At 36.6% G+C, this 17,700-nt stretch overlaps 1 protein-coding gene across 1 annotated transcript in view; it reads right to left on the bottom strand.

The window, feature by feature from the left end:
* LOC123525334 (cytochrome P450 2A6-like) overlaps positions 1 to 17,700 on the bottom strand; it is a 41,506-nt gene that overhangs the window by 11,476 nt on the left and 12,330 nt on the right. Inside the window, exons 2-4 of the mRNA XM_045304300.2 lie at positions 13,292 to 13,461; positions 3,361 to 3,570; positions 2,665 to 2,800 (exon numbers count right to left, since the gene is read on the bottom strand). Coding sequence (XP_045160235.2) covers positions 2,665 to 2,800; positions 3,361 to 3,570; positions 13,292 to 13,461 — 516 coding nt within the window. The remainder of the gene's footprint in view (positions 1 to 2,664; positions 2,801 to 3,360; positions 3,571 to 13,291; positions 13,462 to 17,700) is intronic.

The raw sequence follows: 17,700 nt of genomic DNA, 5'->3' as shown, positions 1-17,700 counted from the left end.
TCGTCCTCGTTGAGAGTAGACATTTCAAGCTGGTTAAGAGGAGGATGTACATTCAACAGGTACCCTGCTTGCGAAGGTGGGATGTCCTCGCAAAGCGCTTCAGCATTTTGCCGTGAATTGGCTGAGTTTGGTGACGGCAGACCTGTCTTCGGATTCGAAGCCGTCTCCTTACTAGGCTCCGGTTCGCTGTCGCTTAAATCCTCCTCAGGGATGACAGGTTCGTGAGAAAATGAGCTCGCAAGCGATGCCTCCTCTACAGATCGCTTAAATTTCTCATGGATGCGTGCTTTGACATCGGAATTGCGAGAACCACGCAATACTTCGAACCAGTTAGGAAAGAAGTCCCTCACTGTTTTACCATTTACTACCAATGCCGCTGGGAATTTGAGCTTAACGTTTCCTTTGCCGTACTTGTCCCTGGCACTTTTAAAGTCCGACCAAAGTTCCTGCCTGGCCTCCCGAATTTCTCTGGGATAATTCCGTGAGATACCAAACGTCGTGTTCTTCAAGAGGAATGCTTTTTCAATGATAGCATCGGTAACAAATGGGTCGCTGAACGATACTAAGATTGCCCGGTGGCAGGGCTTGACCCCTGCACGGAAACGACCAGTCTGTTTTTTACCTACACGATAGGCCTTGGTAATATGTATATCACTGGTATCCAGCTTGAGGCGATTCTTCAGTAAATTACTCACAATCGACATGCAATCGTCTCCAATCATTTCGGGGTGACCAGTGAACAGCAAATTGTTTTTCAGCATACGGGTCTCATTGTCAATACTCTTGTATTCAAGCAGACGTATCCTAGCCTCGTTTACATCCTGAACAGCTGACGAGTAATACAGATTTCTATTTATCAAATCAAATTTTTGAGTAATTGGTCCAAGATGCACAATCATATCAAATATACTAGTCATTTTCTCATCCATTGACATATTTATAAATTGATCTTTTGACGGTGCAAAACACAACTGTTCTCCGTGTGGGTGGGGTAAGTCCGGTGATGACGTGGCGCTAGATGAGCGACGTGCTCTCTTTCTCGAATTTTGTGCCACAAGTTCATCGCTCAATGGAGCATATTTACCATCGTACTGTCCAGAAAACATTTTGAAATACAAAACACTGTTCCAAAAGTCCAAAATAAACTATATAAGTCCAATTTTTAGAATTTTCAGTTGGAGCGAATCAAATACATGACCGCCATGTCCACTACCAAAGTTAAATAATTGTTTAACAGTTTTAGATTTCTTGTACGTTCCTTAAGTTGGAAATATATAATATACAAGTTAAAGCATACCGAAAGTTCCTTCTAGGGCACATCTATATAAATATAAATTGACCATCTTTATACTGCCAAAAAATATCAGGTAAGTATTTACGCTAGTTATTTAACATAAATTGTTAAATCCAAAAACAAATTAAATCTGTTACCTCCTTCTGTAGGTTAAAGTAGATAGTTACCGGCCGGCAGGCAATTAAGCATATATGCATTAGGGGAGGAGCTTTACTACCTATAAGAGAGTCAGCAGACGACTGTAATCTGATCATGTAAACACAGAATTCGTCTGCTTGATATCTAAAAGCATCTAATGCGGCAATAAGACATTGACATGGTTATTTGATGTGGGAAAATTTGTTACACATAATTATATGGTCGCAATGGGCTTTGTTTTCATATATTAACCATGCATTTGAAGGTAACGATAATATTTGGTTGTTTACATTTAAATTTGCTGATATATGTCTATCTGTAGAATGTACCTATTTTATGTTCAGGAGGAAATAAAAGAATCAATTAATCATCCTCGGGTTTAGTATTGTGTAACCCATGGATTCCCCCCAATTGAGAAAGAATAGTTTAACGTCAGAGGTTATTTCTAAGGTCATGGAGTTATATTGGCCGGCCTGTAATGACAACAGCTTTCGGTATCAGTAGCTCAGTCAAGTGTGACTTATTAAACAGTAATATTCCTTCTCAAGAGAAGGAATAATAAGTTGGAAAATAATATAATTGTGGTGTTATGTTAATATTTCTGTACTTTTATATATTTATTGATGTTCATTTTGGAAATAATTCCCCTTCATGTATATCAGTTGTATTCCTTCGCGATCGAATGTAGTTTCTTAATAGTGGAAAGTATCAAATGAAAATCTTACATTACCTTCCTGTGTTGCCTTTGAATTTACACAATAAAACTCAGCAAATTGTTTGCTACATATTTTTAAACAACTACAACATTTACAAACTGAATACATTTTCATATGACGGAGAATAACTTTTAAAATTTTGCAAAAGCAGGGACCAGGCAAAACTAGTTTTACGACACAGGTATTCTTAAATCGTAGCCTTACGTTAGTCATGTACGACAGGGTAGTCCTATGCAATTACATCGTAACTGAAATGTTTTAGCGTGCTTGATATGAAGGCAGTGAGGTCGTTCTAAAGAAGTGGAAAATTTACAGCCGAATTGTAATGATGACAATATATCTTGTACATAATATAAATTGCGATAACAAAAGTGTGCTAAACTGTGTTCATTAAAAATAAAACATGATTATGATTGCCTCATTCTACCATTTATAGGGAAAATTAAATCTGATGACAATAAATTGGCAGACACTAAACAATTACCCACCAATTCACTAATATAGAAGATCTTTTACCTGCAGCAACAGTCTCCAGGACAGTAAAGATAATTCTTTCATCGGTGAATATGACTTCTTGTCCTTGTTCTATTGATTGTCTTTGGTCTTCTATTAGAAAGTCGACCAGACCTTTTGAACAGCCATTCATTTTGTCCTAAAATAAGCGTATAGTGGTCATTCTCTAATAGTTAAGAATTATAAGAAACAGAAAGTTTGCTGTACGAATTAAAAAAAAATAAATATGGCAGTTACAATGCATTTTTAATAATTGATAAATCGAGGCATATTTAACTGGTCCAACTGCCATTGTTACGTCTGTTAAGTTTGCTGTCATCAAATATCACGGACGGATGAACAGTATAACCGTAACCTTTTCACATGCTGTTGACAGACTGAGACTAAAAGTAAAACTCATTTGATGTGTTTCAGAGACGACCGATAGTAAATGGAGGGGTTTTTGGTGGCTCTTTTTTGCCCATGTTCTAGCATTTACTTATTGAGAAACTTAAACTCAACTTAAACATTCATAAATAAAGCAAATTTAAATTTACTTTCCAATCATATGTAGTTTGAAGTATTTATATGCAAATATAACTATGCATTATGCATGTAGATTTATGGGAAACACTGCTTCACTCTAACCCCTCCGCCCACACACACACACACACACTAACACACACCCTGGGCTCTGATGTTTAATGGTCGTCTCCTTACCTTCCGTTTTCTAAAAAATCTTTCAGCTAGTTTTTCTTTTCCATTACACATATGGTTGAATTTACCCCTGAAACCGGGAGCAAATCGCAGGAATGGTAAAAAGGTTAGGATATTGTTGACACTGGGAGAAACAAAGTAGTTGACACCCTCTATGAAGTCCCAGAATATATTCACTTCCTCGTCATCATCTTCAATTGTTTCTCCACTAAGCTGAAATACTCGAGAAATGTAAAATTTCACTTCATGTTTTAGTTAAAATATTAGGCAATTTTCAAATGCATAAAAGTTATATTTATGAAACGATTTTCATAAAAGAGTTCTAACATTCAATTATCATTAGTTATGTGAGACCATCACGTATATATTTGCAATTCCACAACGCTTAAAAACGGAAGTTGACATAGCATTTGTCAAGAATCTAGCTTTCATGGAATATTGGATCTAGATTGGACCGTTATTGAATTTAGGTGGTCTAGAAAACAGGTAACTACATTCAAAATCAAACAGCGCAATGGTCTGTATTTAACAAGTGCTTTGTGTGGATCGTTGCCCAAATTGCAACGGAAGAGGATAAACCTTCAGTTGGATGTAAGATAATAGTTCGGCATTGAAATTTGAGCCGCGCCATGAGAAAACCAACATAGTGGCTTTGCGACCAGCATGGATCCATTCTGTTCGCCTTCAAAGCCTATTGCAATCAGAGAAACCGTTAGCGAACAGCATGTATCCTGACCAGACTGCGCGGATGCTCGCAAACGCACTATGTTGGTTTTCTCATGGAGAGGCTCATTTGTATTCATTTATTGATAATGGTACATTTGAAGCTTCATAATATACTTCTTTCAACAATGGTGAGTAGGAGTATGTTATATTCATAATGTTGCTGTTCAAAGTGGTGCGCAGTTAGTTCCCAGCGGAATACCTGTTCAAAACCTGACAAACATGTTGTCAAAAAAGAGGAAAGGGTCTTATAATAACATCACAAGTCAATACCAGAACTTAAACAGAAAAGGCTAAATTGTAATTACAAGCAAAAGTCTTTGTTTAAATAAATTAATGTGATAAAATGGTGACAACTGTACTAAAAGATGCAATCTGGTAGTTGTTAATGACAGTACTTTTTCAAATGCTCTTTGACAGCTGTGTAACTTTGAAGTATTACTGTCTGTTACTTCGGCGATATTTAAATGCACTCGTTTGTTCTATTTTGTACGTATGTTCAAGAAATAGGTTGTAAGAGTATCAGTCTGCATTTTCTCGACGGCATTATTTGCCATAGATGTAACACGACAATTTTGCTTATATCCTTTTTCCAAAATAACTGGCTGGCTGCACATATAAGGCTAACGGCTTCAGCTGGACATTACAGCATAAAAGTTTTGGTGTTTAGCACTTAACACAGACATAGTAAAATGCATTTTTTAACAATTAATGAATAGGTCGGTCGTTAGAACTTTCGGAGAATAAACAAAATGCAGCATGAAGTGTTGAATAAGTAGTAAATAATGAGATTTAATATTGAGAAAGAGTTCCGCTTTTTAAGATACTTTTGAAGTAGCAAATGTTTACGTGTGCTGTTCATTAGTAAATATAGTGCCTTCGAATGACATAATACCTTTTTTAGATAAATCACAAAAAAAACTAGTTTTTTATCGAAGATGTAGTGAGTATCTGGTATTTGTTTAGAAAACATGCGCATGTACTTTTATTTGACATGAACTCTCAATTAATTTATACATCATAATGTGTTAATTATTCCTTGCATTCAAGTAACATCATCCGCCTCAATAAACTTTTTTAAATACTACTGCCAGCAAATCTTGCATGTTTTAAATAATGTCAAAATAGGCAATTTCAAATACATTATGAAACTAAATTTCATTTCTTTGTTTAATTTGGGTTTAGGTCAAATTTTATCATATTGAAGTCTCTGTCTTATAACGGAAAAAAGTCTATACAAATGACATAAGAAGAAAAAGCAATTAATAACATTTTCACTTTTTTATATTTTAACTACAATCTTCTTAAATAAACAACGTTAAATAGATCTAGTGCTTTTTGGAGAGTTATGAACATCATTTCATTATATCTATTTGTGCCTCATAGTGGTCTTTTGTCCACAAAATCGGATGGGCTAAATTGGGCCTAAAATAAAATATTATTTGTTTCCCATCCCGCTACCTACCCTTAGAAATGTGTGGCTATTATAAATATAAGGATTTTATATCACCGTTATATAAAACTGTTACGGTAAATAATTACATAATTTTAGAAATATTATACATTATGGTGGCTGATTTCTGCCATTTCGTGTGTTCGTGTCGGCGAGGCGAAATGTCTAAGTAACGAAAACACGAAAGGTCGAAATAATGCTTATTTGTCGTGTGTTCGTCTTTCGACCTTCGAGGCGAATACACGAAGTAACGAAACATTGAAGGCGAAATAACGAAATTTCAGAGGCGAACACACGAACTTTTGTATTAATCAATTTTCGTATCGGCGGGTATTAAAACTTCGTTATTTCGCCTTCAATGTTTCGTTACTTCGTGTATTCGCCTCGGAAGGCGAAAGGCGAACACACGAAAATTGAGCTTTTTTCGACCTTTCGTTACTTTGACCCGCCGACACGAACACGTGTACGGTCTGCCTTAATACACTATAATAATGGCGCAAAATGGGGCGTAATGTAAAAATTATATGAATTTAATACCAGAACTGAAATACCTGAAGAGTGACATTTTCTATCATGAATTTAGAAGACTTTTTATATAAATTGTAAAACACATTATCTAGATAGCATTCAAAGTTCAGGTCAGCGTAATGATATGCCCTGTAAGACTGACAGAAGCTTAATGTGTGTACAAATTTAATACTAGAGATAAAATATCTACACAATGACATTGTTTAGGGAATATAAACCATTATCTTTCGTTTTAGGAGAAATATTATTTTATAAATGGTAAAACACATTATTTAGATAGCATATTCATTTCAGCAGCATATGTGTAATTGTTGCGCATGCCTACCGGAAGGCGAATACACGAAAGGACGAAATTGCACATTTGTCATGTGTTCGTGTCGGCGGGTCGAAGTAACGAAAGGTCGAAAACTGCTTATTTCTCGTGTGTTCGCCTTTCGACTTTCGCCTCTGAAATTTCGTTATTTCGCCTTCAATGTTTCGTTACTTCGTGTATTCGCCTCGAATGTCGAAAGGCGAACACACGACAAATAAGTAGTTTTCGACCTTTCGTGTTTTCGACATTTCGACCCGCCGACACGAACAAATATGCATTATTTCGACCTTTCGTGTTTTCGTTACTTCGAAATTTCGCCTCGCCGGCACGAACACACGAAATGGCAGAAATCAGCCACCATAATACATCTATTGAAACGTTTGCTGTACATAACGATAATCAAGTAGAATCAAGTAAACCGCCTCGGTAGCCTAGTAGTAGAGCGTCCGCTTCGAGTGCGGGAGGTCGTGGGTTCGATCCCCGGCCGCGTCATACCAAAGACGTAAAAAAATGGTACTAGTAGCTTCCTCGCTTGGCGCTCAGCATTAAGAGGGTAGTGCTAGGACTGGTCAGCCCGGTGTCAGTATAATGTGACTGGGTGGGGTATCATGTCACGTGTCTACGGCGTGATATTCCAGTGAGGCAGCACTATAAAGTTGGGCATTGTGCTCACTGCTACAAGTAGACACCGTCGTTTATATGACTGAAAAAGACGTTTTACCCGAACACACACACACACACACAGAATCAAGTAATTGTCGCTAGCAGTGTCACATCGCCGAAATCCGATGTTAAAGAACTTGCCTCTATGTCGCTACTCAACCTACTGAAATGTCGATTTATAAACCAATATCCGGCTTAGATTCCTATCTCTAGCTTTCGCTTACCTAACATAGTAACTGTACCGACTAAAGTATTTAATGAAAACGTAGAAAATGTGTAGTATTGTTATTCAAAGCGATATCATAAATATTTACTATGGTGGCTAATTTGTCCATTTTTCGTGTTGTTGTGTCGGCGGGGCGAAAACACGACACATTTTACGCGAAAACTCGACGTTTAGAGGGCACCGACACGATAAATTTATCTGTCGAGTTTTCATGTTGGCGGGTATAAAAATGTCGTGTTGACGCCCTTTATTTGTCGTGTTTTCGTGTTTTCGCCCCGCCGACACGAAAACATGACAAATACCTTATCTGTCGAGTTTCGTGTTTTCTCCCCGCCGACACGAAAACACGACAAATACATTACTTGTCGAGTTTTCGTGTTGTCGTGTTTCGCCCCGCTAACACGAAAACACGACAAATACTTTTCAGACATCTCTTATAAAACGCAGTGATTCTGAAACCAGTGGCAAAGGGTTTAAGAAGCATTTTTCTTTCTATTCGAACGAACCGTCAACTCAGAATTTATTTATATTCACTAAAGCTGCATTAGGAGATCTGAGATTATAAAACAATACAATAATATGTCAGATGTCAGTTATCGTTTTAAGAATACAAAGTGTATGTATAACAGACCCGGTTCTAGAAATATTTGATTGGAGTTGCGGTGAGCGGCAACAGTTAAAAAATGAAGGCGGCATCGGCGAGCCGGGTGGGGTTAGGTACGGAAGGGGGTAACCCCTCATGTGAAGTAGGTCAGGGCGTGTCCGCCTCAAAATGTTTCAAATATATGAATAAAATGGTGGCCCCTGTTGCATTTTTGAGTCCAAATTTTGAGGTACGGGGGTTAACCCCCACCTGACAGTGGAATCACAGGGTCTCTCCCTTGTCATTTTTTAAATATAGGTATGAAATGTTGGTCCCTGCTGCATTTTTGTCCAAAATTTGAGGTACTTGAGGGGGTCATGCCCTCCTATTTAGGGTGTCAGCTGGTATTCTCACGGACATTTTTGAAATATAGGAATGCAATGGTGGCCTCTGGTGCATTTTTACGTCTAAATTTTGAGAAAATGTTATTTTGATATTCGACCTTCGTCTTCCGATATTTTTTTATGTAAAAAAATGGTGTTCGGTCGAAATATACATGGAACATAAGTCAATTTTTATTATTCCTTCTCTTGAGAAGGAATATTATAGTTCAATAAGTCACACTTGACTGAGCTACTGATACCGAAAGCTGTTGTCATTACAAGCTGGCCAATAAAACTCCGTGACCTTAGAAATAACCTCTGACGTTAGACTATTCTTTCCTAATTGAGACGACTCTCTGACTGAACGCGTTCCGTGGATTACATATTACTAAACCCGAGGATGTTATTTCCTCCATTCTTGAGGAACATAACATACATTCAGTCGACCAGATAGACATATATCAGCAAATTTAAATGTAAACAACTAAATATTATCGTTACCTTGAAATGCATAGTTAATATATAATGAAAACAAACCCCATTGCGACCCTCTAATTATGCGCAACAAATTCACGCATCGAATCGTAATTGATTAACCGGGTCAATGTCTTATTGCCGTATTTACTCTACTGAAAGTGTTAACAGATTTAATTTGTTGTTGAATTTAACAATTTATGTTAAATAACTAGCATAAATACTTACTTGAAATTTTTTGGCAGTATAAAACAGACATTGCAACCAAAATTTTACAAGATGATCATTTTATATTTATATAGATATGCCCTAGAAGGAACTTTTGCTATGCTTTAACTTGTTCTTAAACCTATATTTTCTAGCACGCAGTTATGTTGTGTTCAGTTCAATAACTGTTGTGCGCATGTCTAACGGAAGATGCCAAAGCGAAAACACGAAAACCCGACAAATAAGATATTTGTCGTGTTTCCAGTTTTCGTGTTTTCGTGCCGGCGGGGCGAAAACACGAAAACACAAAACCTCGACATATAATGTATTTGTCGTGTTTTCGTGTCGTGTTTGACTTCTAACTTTTGCACTTTTCACTTCCAACTTATTGACTTCTTACGTCATACTTCTAACTTCCGCACTTCTCACTTCGAACTTCCGCACATCTCACTTCCAATTTCCTGACTTTCGACTTCTGATTTCCAACTTCCACACTTCTTATTTCCGACTTCTTGACTTCTTAATTCCTTCTTCCAACTTTCGCACTTCTGAGTTCTAACTTCCGCACTTCTGACTTCCAGCTTCCTGACTTTAGACTTCTTATTTCCAATTTCCACACTTCATACTTCCAGCTTCCAAAGAGGGAAAGTTGGAAGTCAGAAGTTTTGAAGTTGGAAGCAGGAAGTCAGAAGTGCAGAAGTTGGAAGTCAGAAGTGCGGAAGTCGAAAGTTAGAAGTTGGAAGTCAGAAGTGCAGAGGTTGGAAGCCCTGGAGGGACACTTGACTTCCGTTCTTCCCATTTTTGACTTCTAACTTTTGCACTTTTTACTTCATACTTCTAACTTCCGCACTTCTCACTTCTAACTTCCGCACTTCTCACTTCCAATTTCCTGACTTTCGACTTCTAATTTCCAACTTCCACACTTCTTACTCCCGACTTCTTGACTTCTTACTTCCTTCTTCTAACTTTCGCACTTCTGACTTCCAACTTCCGCACTTCAGACTTCCAGCTTCCTGACTTTAGACTTAATTCCAATTTCCACACTTCTTACCTCCAACTTCCAAAGAGGGAAAGTTGGAAGTCAGAAGTTTTGAAGTTGGAAGCAGGAAGTCAGAAGTGCAGAAGTTGGAAGTCAGAAGTGCGGAAGTCGAAAGTCAGACGTTGGAAGTCAGAAATAAGAAGTTTGAAAGTTAAAAGTTAGGAATCAGAAATCAGGAAATTAGAACTGAGAAGCTGGAAGTTTAAAGAGTGGAAGAGTGGAAGTCAGAACTGGGAAAGTTGAAGTAGGAAGTGTGGAAGATGGAAATCAGAAGTCAATAAGTTAGAAGTTTGGAAACTGTAAGTAAAAAATGAGAAGTTCGCAAATTATAAGTTAGAAGTTATGAAATTGGAAGTCTGTAGTCGGAAGCGAGGTAGAAGTGAGAAAGTTGGAAGTCAGAAGTTTGAAAGGTGGAAGTCGGAAATCAGAAGTCAGGAAGTTAGAAGTCAAATGTGCGAAAGTTAGAAGTTGGAAGTAAGAAGTCGAGAACTTGCAAGCAAGTAAGAAGTGTAGAAGTCAGAAATAAAAAATAGGAAGTACGGAAGTCAAATGTCCCTCCAGGGCTTCCATAATATACGCGTTATATGCTTCATAATGTACTCATTGGTAAGTTAGTTCTTGTTAAGTCATAAAAGTGATTGTATACCATTTTACTTTATTAAGAGCCTGGAAAAGCCATCAGAATGGTATATATTTAATTTGTTATATTCAACTGCTTTTAACAACAGTTTGTAATGCTTTGATTGTTTATCCTAGTGATTTCTCTATAGTTTGCGGACCGCAAAATGATCATTCTACTCTTGACAAGAATTAATGCTGGTAATAGAAAATTTAAGGAAAGCTTATTGTCAAATGGTATAAGGATAACTAACAGCTTATGTCTTTTGAAACAATAATGAAAATGAAAAATGGTAAAAATTGCTCACTATATAAACATGGTACAGATAACATATATATAAAATAACACTTTGTTTGATTTACTTCCAGCGCGTTCCTCAATCAAACAAATCACTATATAAGTAAATTTTGTGGCGGGCGTGTAATTTCGGTCTCACGTGCTCTCTGATGGAAAATTACTGGCGTGGTGTGTAAGTTTCCAGAGAAAACTCGAACAATATATAGCCAACGAAGTGCCGGGTTTCCAAAGATCACGTGCGTGATTGACATATCGCATTCTGTGTACTGAAGGCGGCGTTTCTTCGAAGTTTTAGGTTCCTGCAGTATATCGGACAACCAGTATAATACATTTATTTATGTTAGTCTACGGAATAGTTTAACTAGTGATGATGCTTACGATCATACAATCAGACGTCACCAAAATTAGATGCTTTTGCTCCCGAAGTAGATTTAAGTTTGAACGTTTTTTGTTCGTGTTGAGTTTCTATATACCGGCCTTCGTGAACCCATGTGTTGTTGTTCATAATATAGAATTATTTGTCTTGCAAAGAAACCGTGCATTATAATGTTTATTTTAACGATGAAAATGATGAAAACATATACTGGCCTTAATAGTATCTGTTCGTGAATAATGAATAAATGAAAGTCAAATCGTTTCAAAAGGTATTGACAATTGACAACATCATGTTAATAAATGATTTCATTAAAACAGGTCTGACCTAGCACAATAAAAATAGATTTATCTTCACTCCCATATAAGCATATAAATAAAATTATACATCAAACCTGGATAGCATTTAGGAGGTGTAGGTGTTTGGATATATTGGCCAAAAGTTCTTACAGTCACTTATTTCAGTTGTCTTATTTAGCTTATTTCGGTTGTCTTATTTAGACCGATGTAATATTTTAAAATAACAAATACATGTATATTAACTTTTTCAAGCATTGAAAAAAAATCATATTCAAAGCTTATTTTTATTGTAATTACATTTGTACAACTGAATAGCGACAACTGCGAGAGTGTATATATTAGAATTATGAATACACCTTCCAATTGTTATGCGATATATCCTTTCCATTCGATAATCGACTATGTTTGGAGTCCGATTTTGCAACCATGCCAGAAACAATTTTCCTGATGGGCTATTAGACTTTACTATTTACCTGCAAGCCAATTTACTACATTAGAGCAGACAAATTTTCCGAAGTTCTGACTTAAGCCAAGCACGCCTGTTTTAACTATAGACGACTCTGTACATGACTTATACATGTATATGGATATAATATAATTTATCACATGTTTGACGTCGTGGGAGTGGAATAAAGCCATTACATAAATTTGATAATACACTATTATTACATAGGGGATATTTGTTTGTATTGAGTGAATATGGAATATTATCTCACCGAGAAGTGAGAAAATTTCAAATATTTTCACGAGCGCGAGTGAAAATGTGAACATTTTCTCACTTCGAGGTGAGATATATTCCATATTCACGGAAAACAAGCAAATTTTCTTTTTATTGTATGCTCAATTACGTTGAGATTTGCATTTTGCAACTATTTTTAATTTCAGCGCGGGAAACAGACGGGCGTAAACAGACATGACGTCAGACGTGCTGTGACGTTATAAAGACGTATACAACATAAAGTTTCATGTTATTTTATTTTTTGCTGCATAACGTTATGAAATTCTCTTTAAGTAAAATGATTTGAGTCGAGAACTAAACTATAAAGAACAACGTGCGACTACAATTTTCATCATGTTTTAAGCCAATAATTTAAAATTCACACACACTGTAATGAGGGGGTGGAGCTATATCTCTGACAGTGTGAAAATATAGATTTCATATTTTCACAGTGTGAGTGATGAAATATGAAAATGTTTAACTGATAGAATACAGTATTTCATTAGTTAGCATAAAATAAATGACTGTATTCTATTGTTTCTCTGATTGGCCGAAAACTGAGTACATATCATATCAACTTATCTTGGCTTATAAATAGTACGATATAAAAATAGATTGAAGTAGGTGCTTGGAAAGCCAATATCAACCTAATTTGGTCTAAAAATAGGCGGTAATCTTTCCAATTTCAATCATCCAATATAATGAGAATACAATTGTAAATATGACTTTTTTTGGGCTGATAAATCTTGATATCAGCCTATGAAAAAGTCGATAATTGTATAGTAGTGTAATAAAGCTTTGACGTCGACGTCGTTTAACTCGTTTAATAAATTCAATATGAAAAGACACTCCTGTAATATCCACTATATATACACTGAATGGCTTGCCTGTAAAAAATTCAAACCTATTGCGCGAGGTCCGAGGTCCATTTAAATGTGCCATAGCTAAAAAAAAGATTGTTGGAAGAAGACGAATTAAAGTTTAAAATTAAACAACCACTATGTTAAAAGATAAAAAGCAAACAAAGTTGTTTTACCACCAGAGAAACGACATTAGTTAGCGACCGTTTCAAAAGTGCGACAGCATCAAAGTCGTGGTCACCAAATGACGCAATCTTTCTGCTGAGACGATCAAGCTCCTGTTTGATTTTCTCCTCAAATTCATTGAAGCCTTCTTGTCCGTAAACGTGCAGAGCTTTGATTACACCTAAAATATAACGAGAGAGTGGTCTAATATAGATGTGAACATTGTAAGAATGATATCTCAGAATTTATGCTTGTAAGCTGAAAGACAAGTTACATGATAAATCATAATAATAAATCGACACAAAGATGAAAAGGTAATCAAATCGAAGAACCTATATAGAACCTTGTATACCTATTATTATCGCGTTACATTAAAGCGACTAACCCACACATTGTGATTTTTAATTTTTAAAATAAGTTATCACCGAAAGGCAAAATGCCGCCACTGTTTCATATATTTACATGAAACATAATGATTGACCAGTTTATAGTTTCCAGAATTACGGCCAAATTCGACTTTTTGCAGTTTTTCTCATGAACTTTTATAAACCGTTACAACGCTTTATTTTGTAAACATTGATACGAATGTCATATCACATTGTCGCGCGTCGTATCGCATTGTCGTGTGTCGTATCGCATTGTCGCGCGTCGTATCGCATTGTCGCGATGTCGTATCGCAATGTCGTGCGTCGCCTTTGAGGGGCGGCGGACGACATTTCACATCGCACTAACAGGATTCCGTAACCTATAGTTCGGTTTTGAGGTGAGCGATGTTTGTGTACTTTTAATAATGGAACGGTCCGTTATTTCGGTAGTATTATTCAGTAGTACTAAATAAGGCAAGATAAATCATGCTGACTTCCCTAATCGGTAGACGAGTATATAAACTGAACCATCAAACTACATGCGAACTTTTAGTTTGCTGCCCACGTGATGATAGCGTCTAAAAATACTGGCGTCTCGTTCTATATTTATCAATGTCGCGATGTCGCTTTGCAATGTCGTGAGTCGAGTTGGCAATTATGCGGTAGGGTGCTGGCCAAGACTAAGCTGGTCCGACCCGGAGAGCCGTGAGAATTGCTGCAATGGTGTCCTTGAACTCAGTGAAGGTAGTGCTTGGGTTTTCAGGACTGTCTTGACTCCTCTGACAAGTTCATATTTTGAGAATTTTACCGGAATTTGACCTATGTCCTTGACCCCTAGCCGACCGGGTTCGAACCTGACGTGGCCTCTTTTCTCTAGGTTCTGGCTTGCCCTTTGCAACAAGGTATCATTTATTAAAATCGGACATCAGGTCAAGGACCATCCCTCTATTTAATATATGAAGAAGTATGCATATTTTCACGAAATATGATACATTTTGAGACGGTAAACCGTCGGCGGTAAAAGTATACAAGTTACATATACGTTTAGACGATGTTTAAATTTAATTTATAAAAGTTATTTCATTAAAATATCTTGTGTTTCGAACATTCTACAATTATTTGAAGTTAATGAAAAATACGGACATTTTCTGTACGGAAAAGTACGGAAATACAGCTTTTATCCTAAATTACGTACCGACGGACGAACAGATGTTGTCTTTTTGTCACAAACATTCAGATTTTGTCATTTTCTTTCAAAACAAGTTTTTATTTGCAGTTATTTACCCAAAATAAATATTTTATAAGCACTTTTTCCTTATTTTACTGCTAATATTTTAAGCCAAAAATGGCAAAGTTCAGCAAATGTTCCCAACGGCGTGCCCGTCGGGGAAGAACATTGTTTTCAATATTCGATTAGGCAATACTACTTATTAAAAGAAATTTCAGTTTGATACCTTACTTTTAACGCTTTTAATAATAAAATGAAATTGATGAATTGTTCGAAAAAATACGACCAAGATTAGCCGGTATTTATTTTTAAAAGTGAACACCGGTATTTATTCAAGTGAACACCGGTCGACGCACGACAATGCGATACGACATCGCGACAATGTCGTTTGAGAATGTTGTTTGTCGTATCGCATTGTCGCGCGTCGCATCGCATTATCGCGATGTCGTATTGCATTGTCGTGTGTCGTGTCGTTGGTGCATAGGCGACACGCGACACACGACAATGCGGCACGACATCACGATAATGTCGTTTGAGAATGTCGTGTGTCGTATCGCATTGTCGCGCGTCGCTAAAATGCAAAACACGACGCGCAACAATGCGATACGACATTGCGATACGACATCGCGACAATGCGACATGACGCACGACAATGCGATACGACGGACGACAATGCGACGCGACATAGCGACATATCGTGCCAAAATTGCCAACTCGATGCACGACACTGCGAAGCGACATCGCGACATTTTGACGAATGTCATATCGCATGTCGCACGTCATATCGTATTGTCGCGGTGTCGTATCGCAATTTCGTGCGTCGCCTTTGAGGGGCAACGGATGACATTTCACATGGCACTAACAGGATTCCGTAATAGGTAGCGCACAGTATTATGGCGTTTAGAAGTGAAAACAAAACAATACCATAAAATCAAGTCAATACACTAAGTTTACGATTTAGTCAGTGATTCTTCGTTGGCCGAGCGGTCACGGTACTCGTATTATACCTTTTCGTCGGGAGTTCGGTCCCCATTTTTTCTCAGTTTGCATTACATGCTTTGTGTAAGTTTGTTTTTCTCTGGTTTCTAATTTATTGTTTTGTTTCTTATTTTCGTATAAAATTGGTAGTATCTATAAAGAAATCAATCAATCCTAAAATTATGGCCAGGCAATGTGAGATTGTTATAAAACTTATAAAACTAACTCGTACAGGTTTAAAAATATCACAGGAAAGCTTAAAAAACATTAGCTCATATTAAAGGTGGAGTGTATTTAGACATAATTACGTCTCAATTGTGATATATAGAGAATATTAGGTTACTGTCGGATAAATTTAAATTTATTAGGCGAGTTGAAGAAAATATATTAGGCGAGGCTGCTGCCGAGCCTCATAGAGAATAATAGGTTAGTGCCGTAGATGAGAAAGTTTATCTGGCGAGGTGGAGGATAACGGCCGGAGCCGAGCCAGATAAACTTTCTCAATCTTAGGCACTAACCTATTATTCTATTTATCTTGTCATTACTTCATTTTCCGATATTTGGCAATTTATTTTACAAAAATAAGTGTGCGACAACCGTTTTAATGACGTCATATTTGTAATGACGTCACTTATATAATGACGTAATCACCGACACAGTAATGTGGTTACAATTAAAAATCGCAATAACTTCTTCGTTTTTGAATAAAAACTCATTATTTGACCACTCATTTTCTTAGTTCGGACATTTCCAACACAACGGTGATGGTTTCAATGCAAAATTTCTTATGACAACAATATCGATCATAAGGTCACATGATCAACTGACCAACAAGTAAATCACTGGTCACGTGTCAACTGACGGTATATCAAAAAAGATATACGGCACCCTGATATCGGGTCGAAAATACTGCAAGTGACAGGATAAATATATTTTCGTAGCCTAATAAATTAAAAATTTTCAGACAGTAGTCTAATATTCTATTTATCCTACGTGCTCAGAATATTGTGTGTGTGTGTGGGGGGGGGGGGGTCGTTGGAAAGAGCAACAGCGTGCAGACTTGACGTCATATATAACGTTTGCAAGTGTAATAAAATTTGCGGATAAAATTGAAAAATTGCAATAACTTTTTTGTTTCTTGATAAAAACTTTCGATATTACCACTTATTTTCTTAGTTAGAGCATTTCCAATACAATGATAACGGTTTCTATGAAAAATTCGGAAAAACTATGTTTTCAAGATTTCCGGCTGATTAGTGCCGTAAAAGTGAAAAATAGCAATAACTTTTTTGTTTCTGGATAAAAACTTATAATTTGACCACTCATTTTCTAAATTCAAACATTTCCAATACATTGGTATCGGTTTCAATTTAAACTTTTGATAAAATATGTGATTTCAAAATTTCCCGCAAAAGTGATAGATATCTATTTTGACATTGACTGAATAAAGCAAAGTTTATTAGGCAGGCCGATTTTGTGCTATATCTTGTATAAGGGTAGGATAAATAATTTTAGTGAACATGTTAGAACTAGATTTACTAACTTCTTTTGTCTTCATTGAATTGTATTGAAGAAAAATAAGTAATAGTTATAGTATGAGTGAGAGTGTGTTACGAGGATATATCAGAGCTAGGCGTACATCGTGGGTATTTTTCCCTGCACATATCTGTCTCGTCCGGTACAGATATGTGCAGAGAAATATACCCTCGATGTACCCCTAGCTCTGATATATCCTCGTAACACGCGAGCATTACATATTATAAGTGTTTTATCGCACAGTTTTATCATTAAAATTTATATATTATTTTCATTTAAATTTGTTTATTATTATTTTTACTCTTTTGATTCC

This window comes from Mercenaria mercenaria, chromosome 3 (genome assembly GCF_021730395.1).
Source record: "Mercenaria mercenaria strain notata chromosome 3, MADL_Memer_1, whole genome shotgun sequence".
NCBI classification, from domain to species: domain Eukaryota; kingdom Metazoa; phylum Mollusca; class Bivalvia; order Venerida; family Veneridae; genus Mercenaria; species Mercenaria mercenaria.
This window is presented reverse-complemented; position numbering and strand designations above follow the sequence as displayed.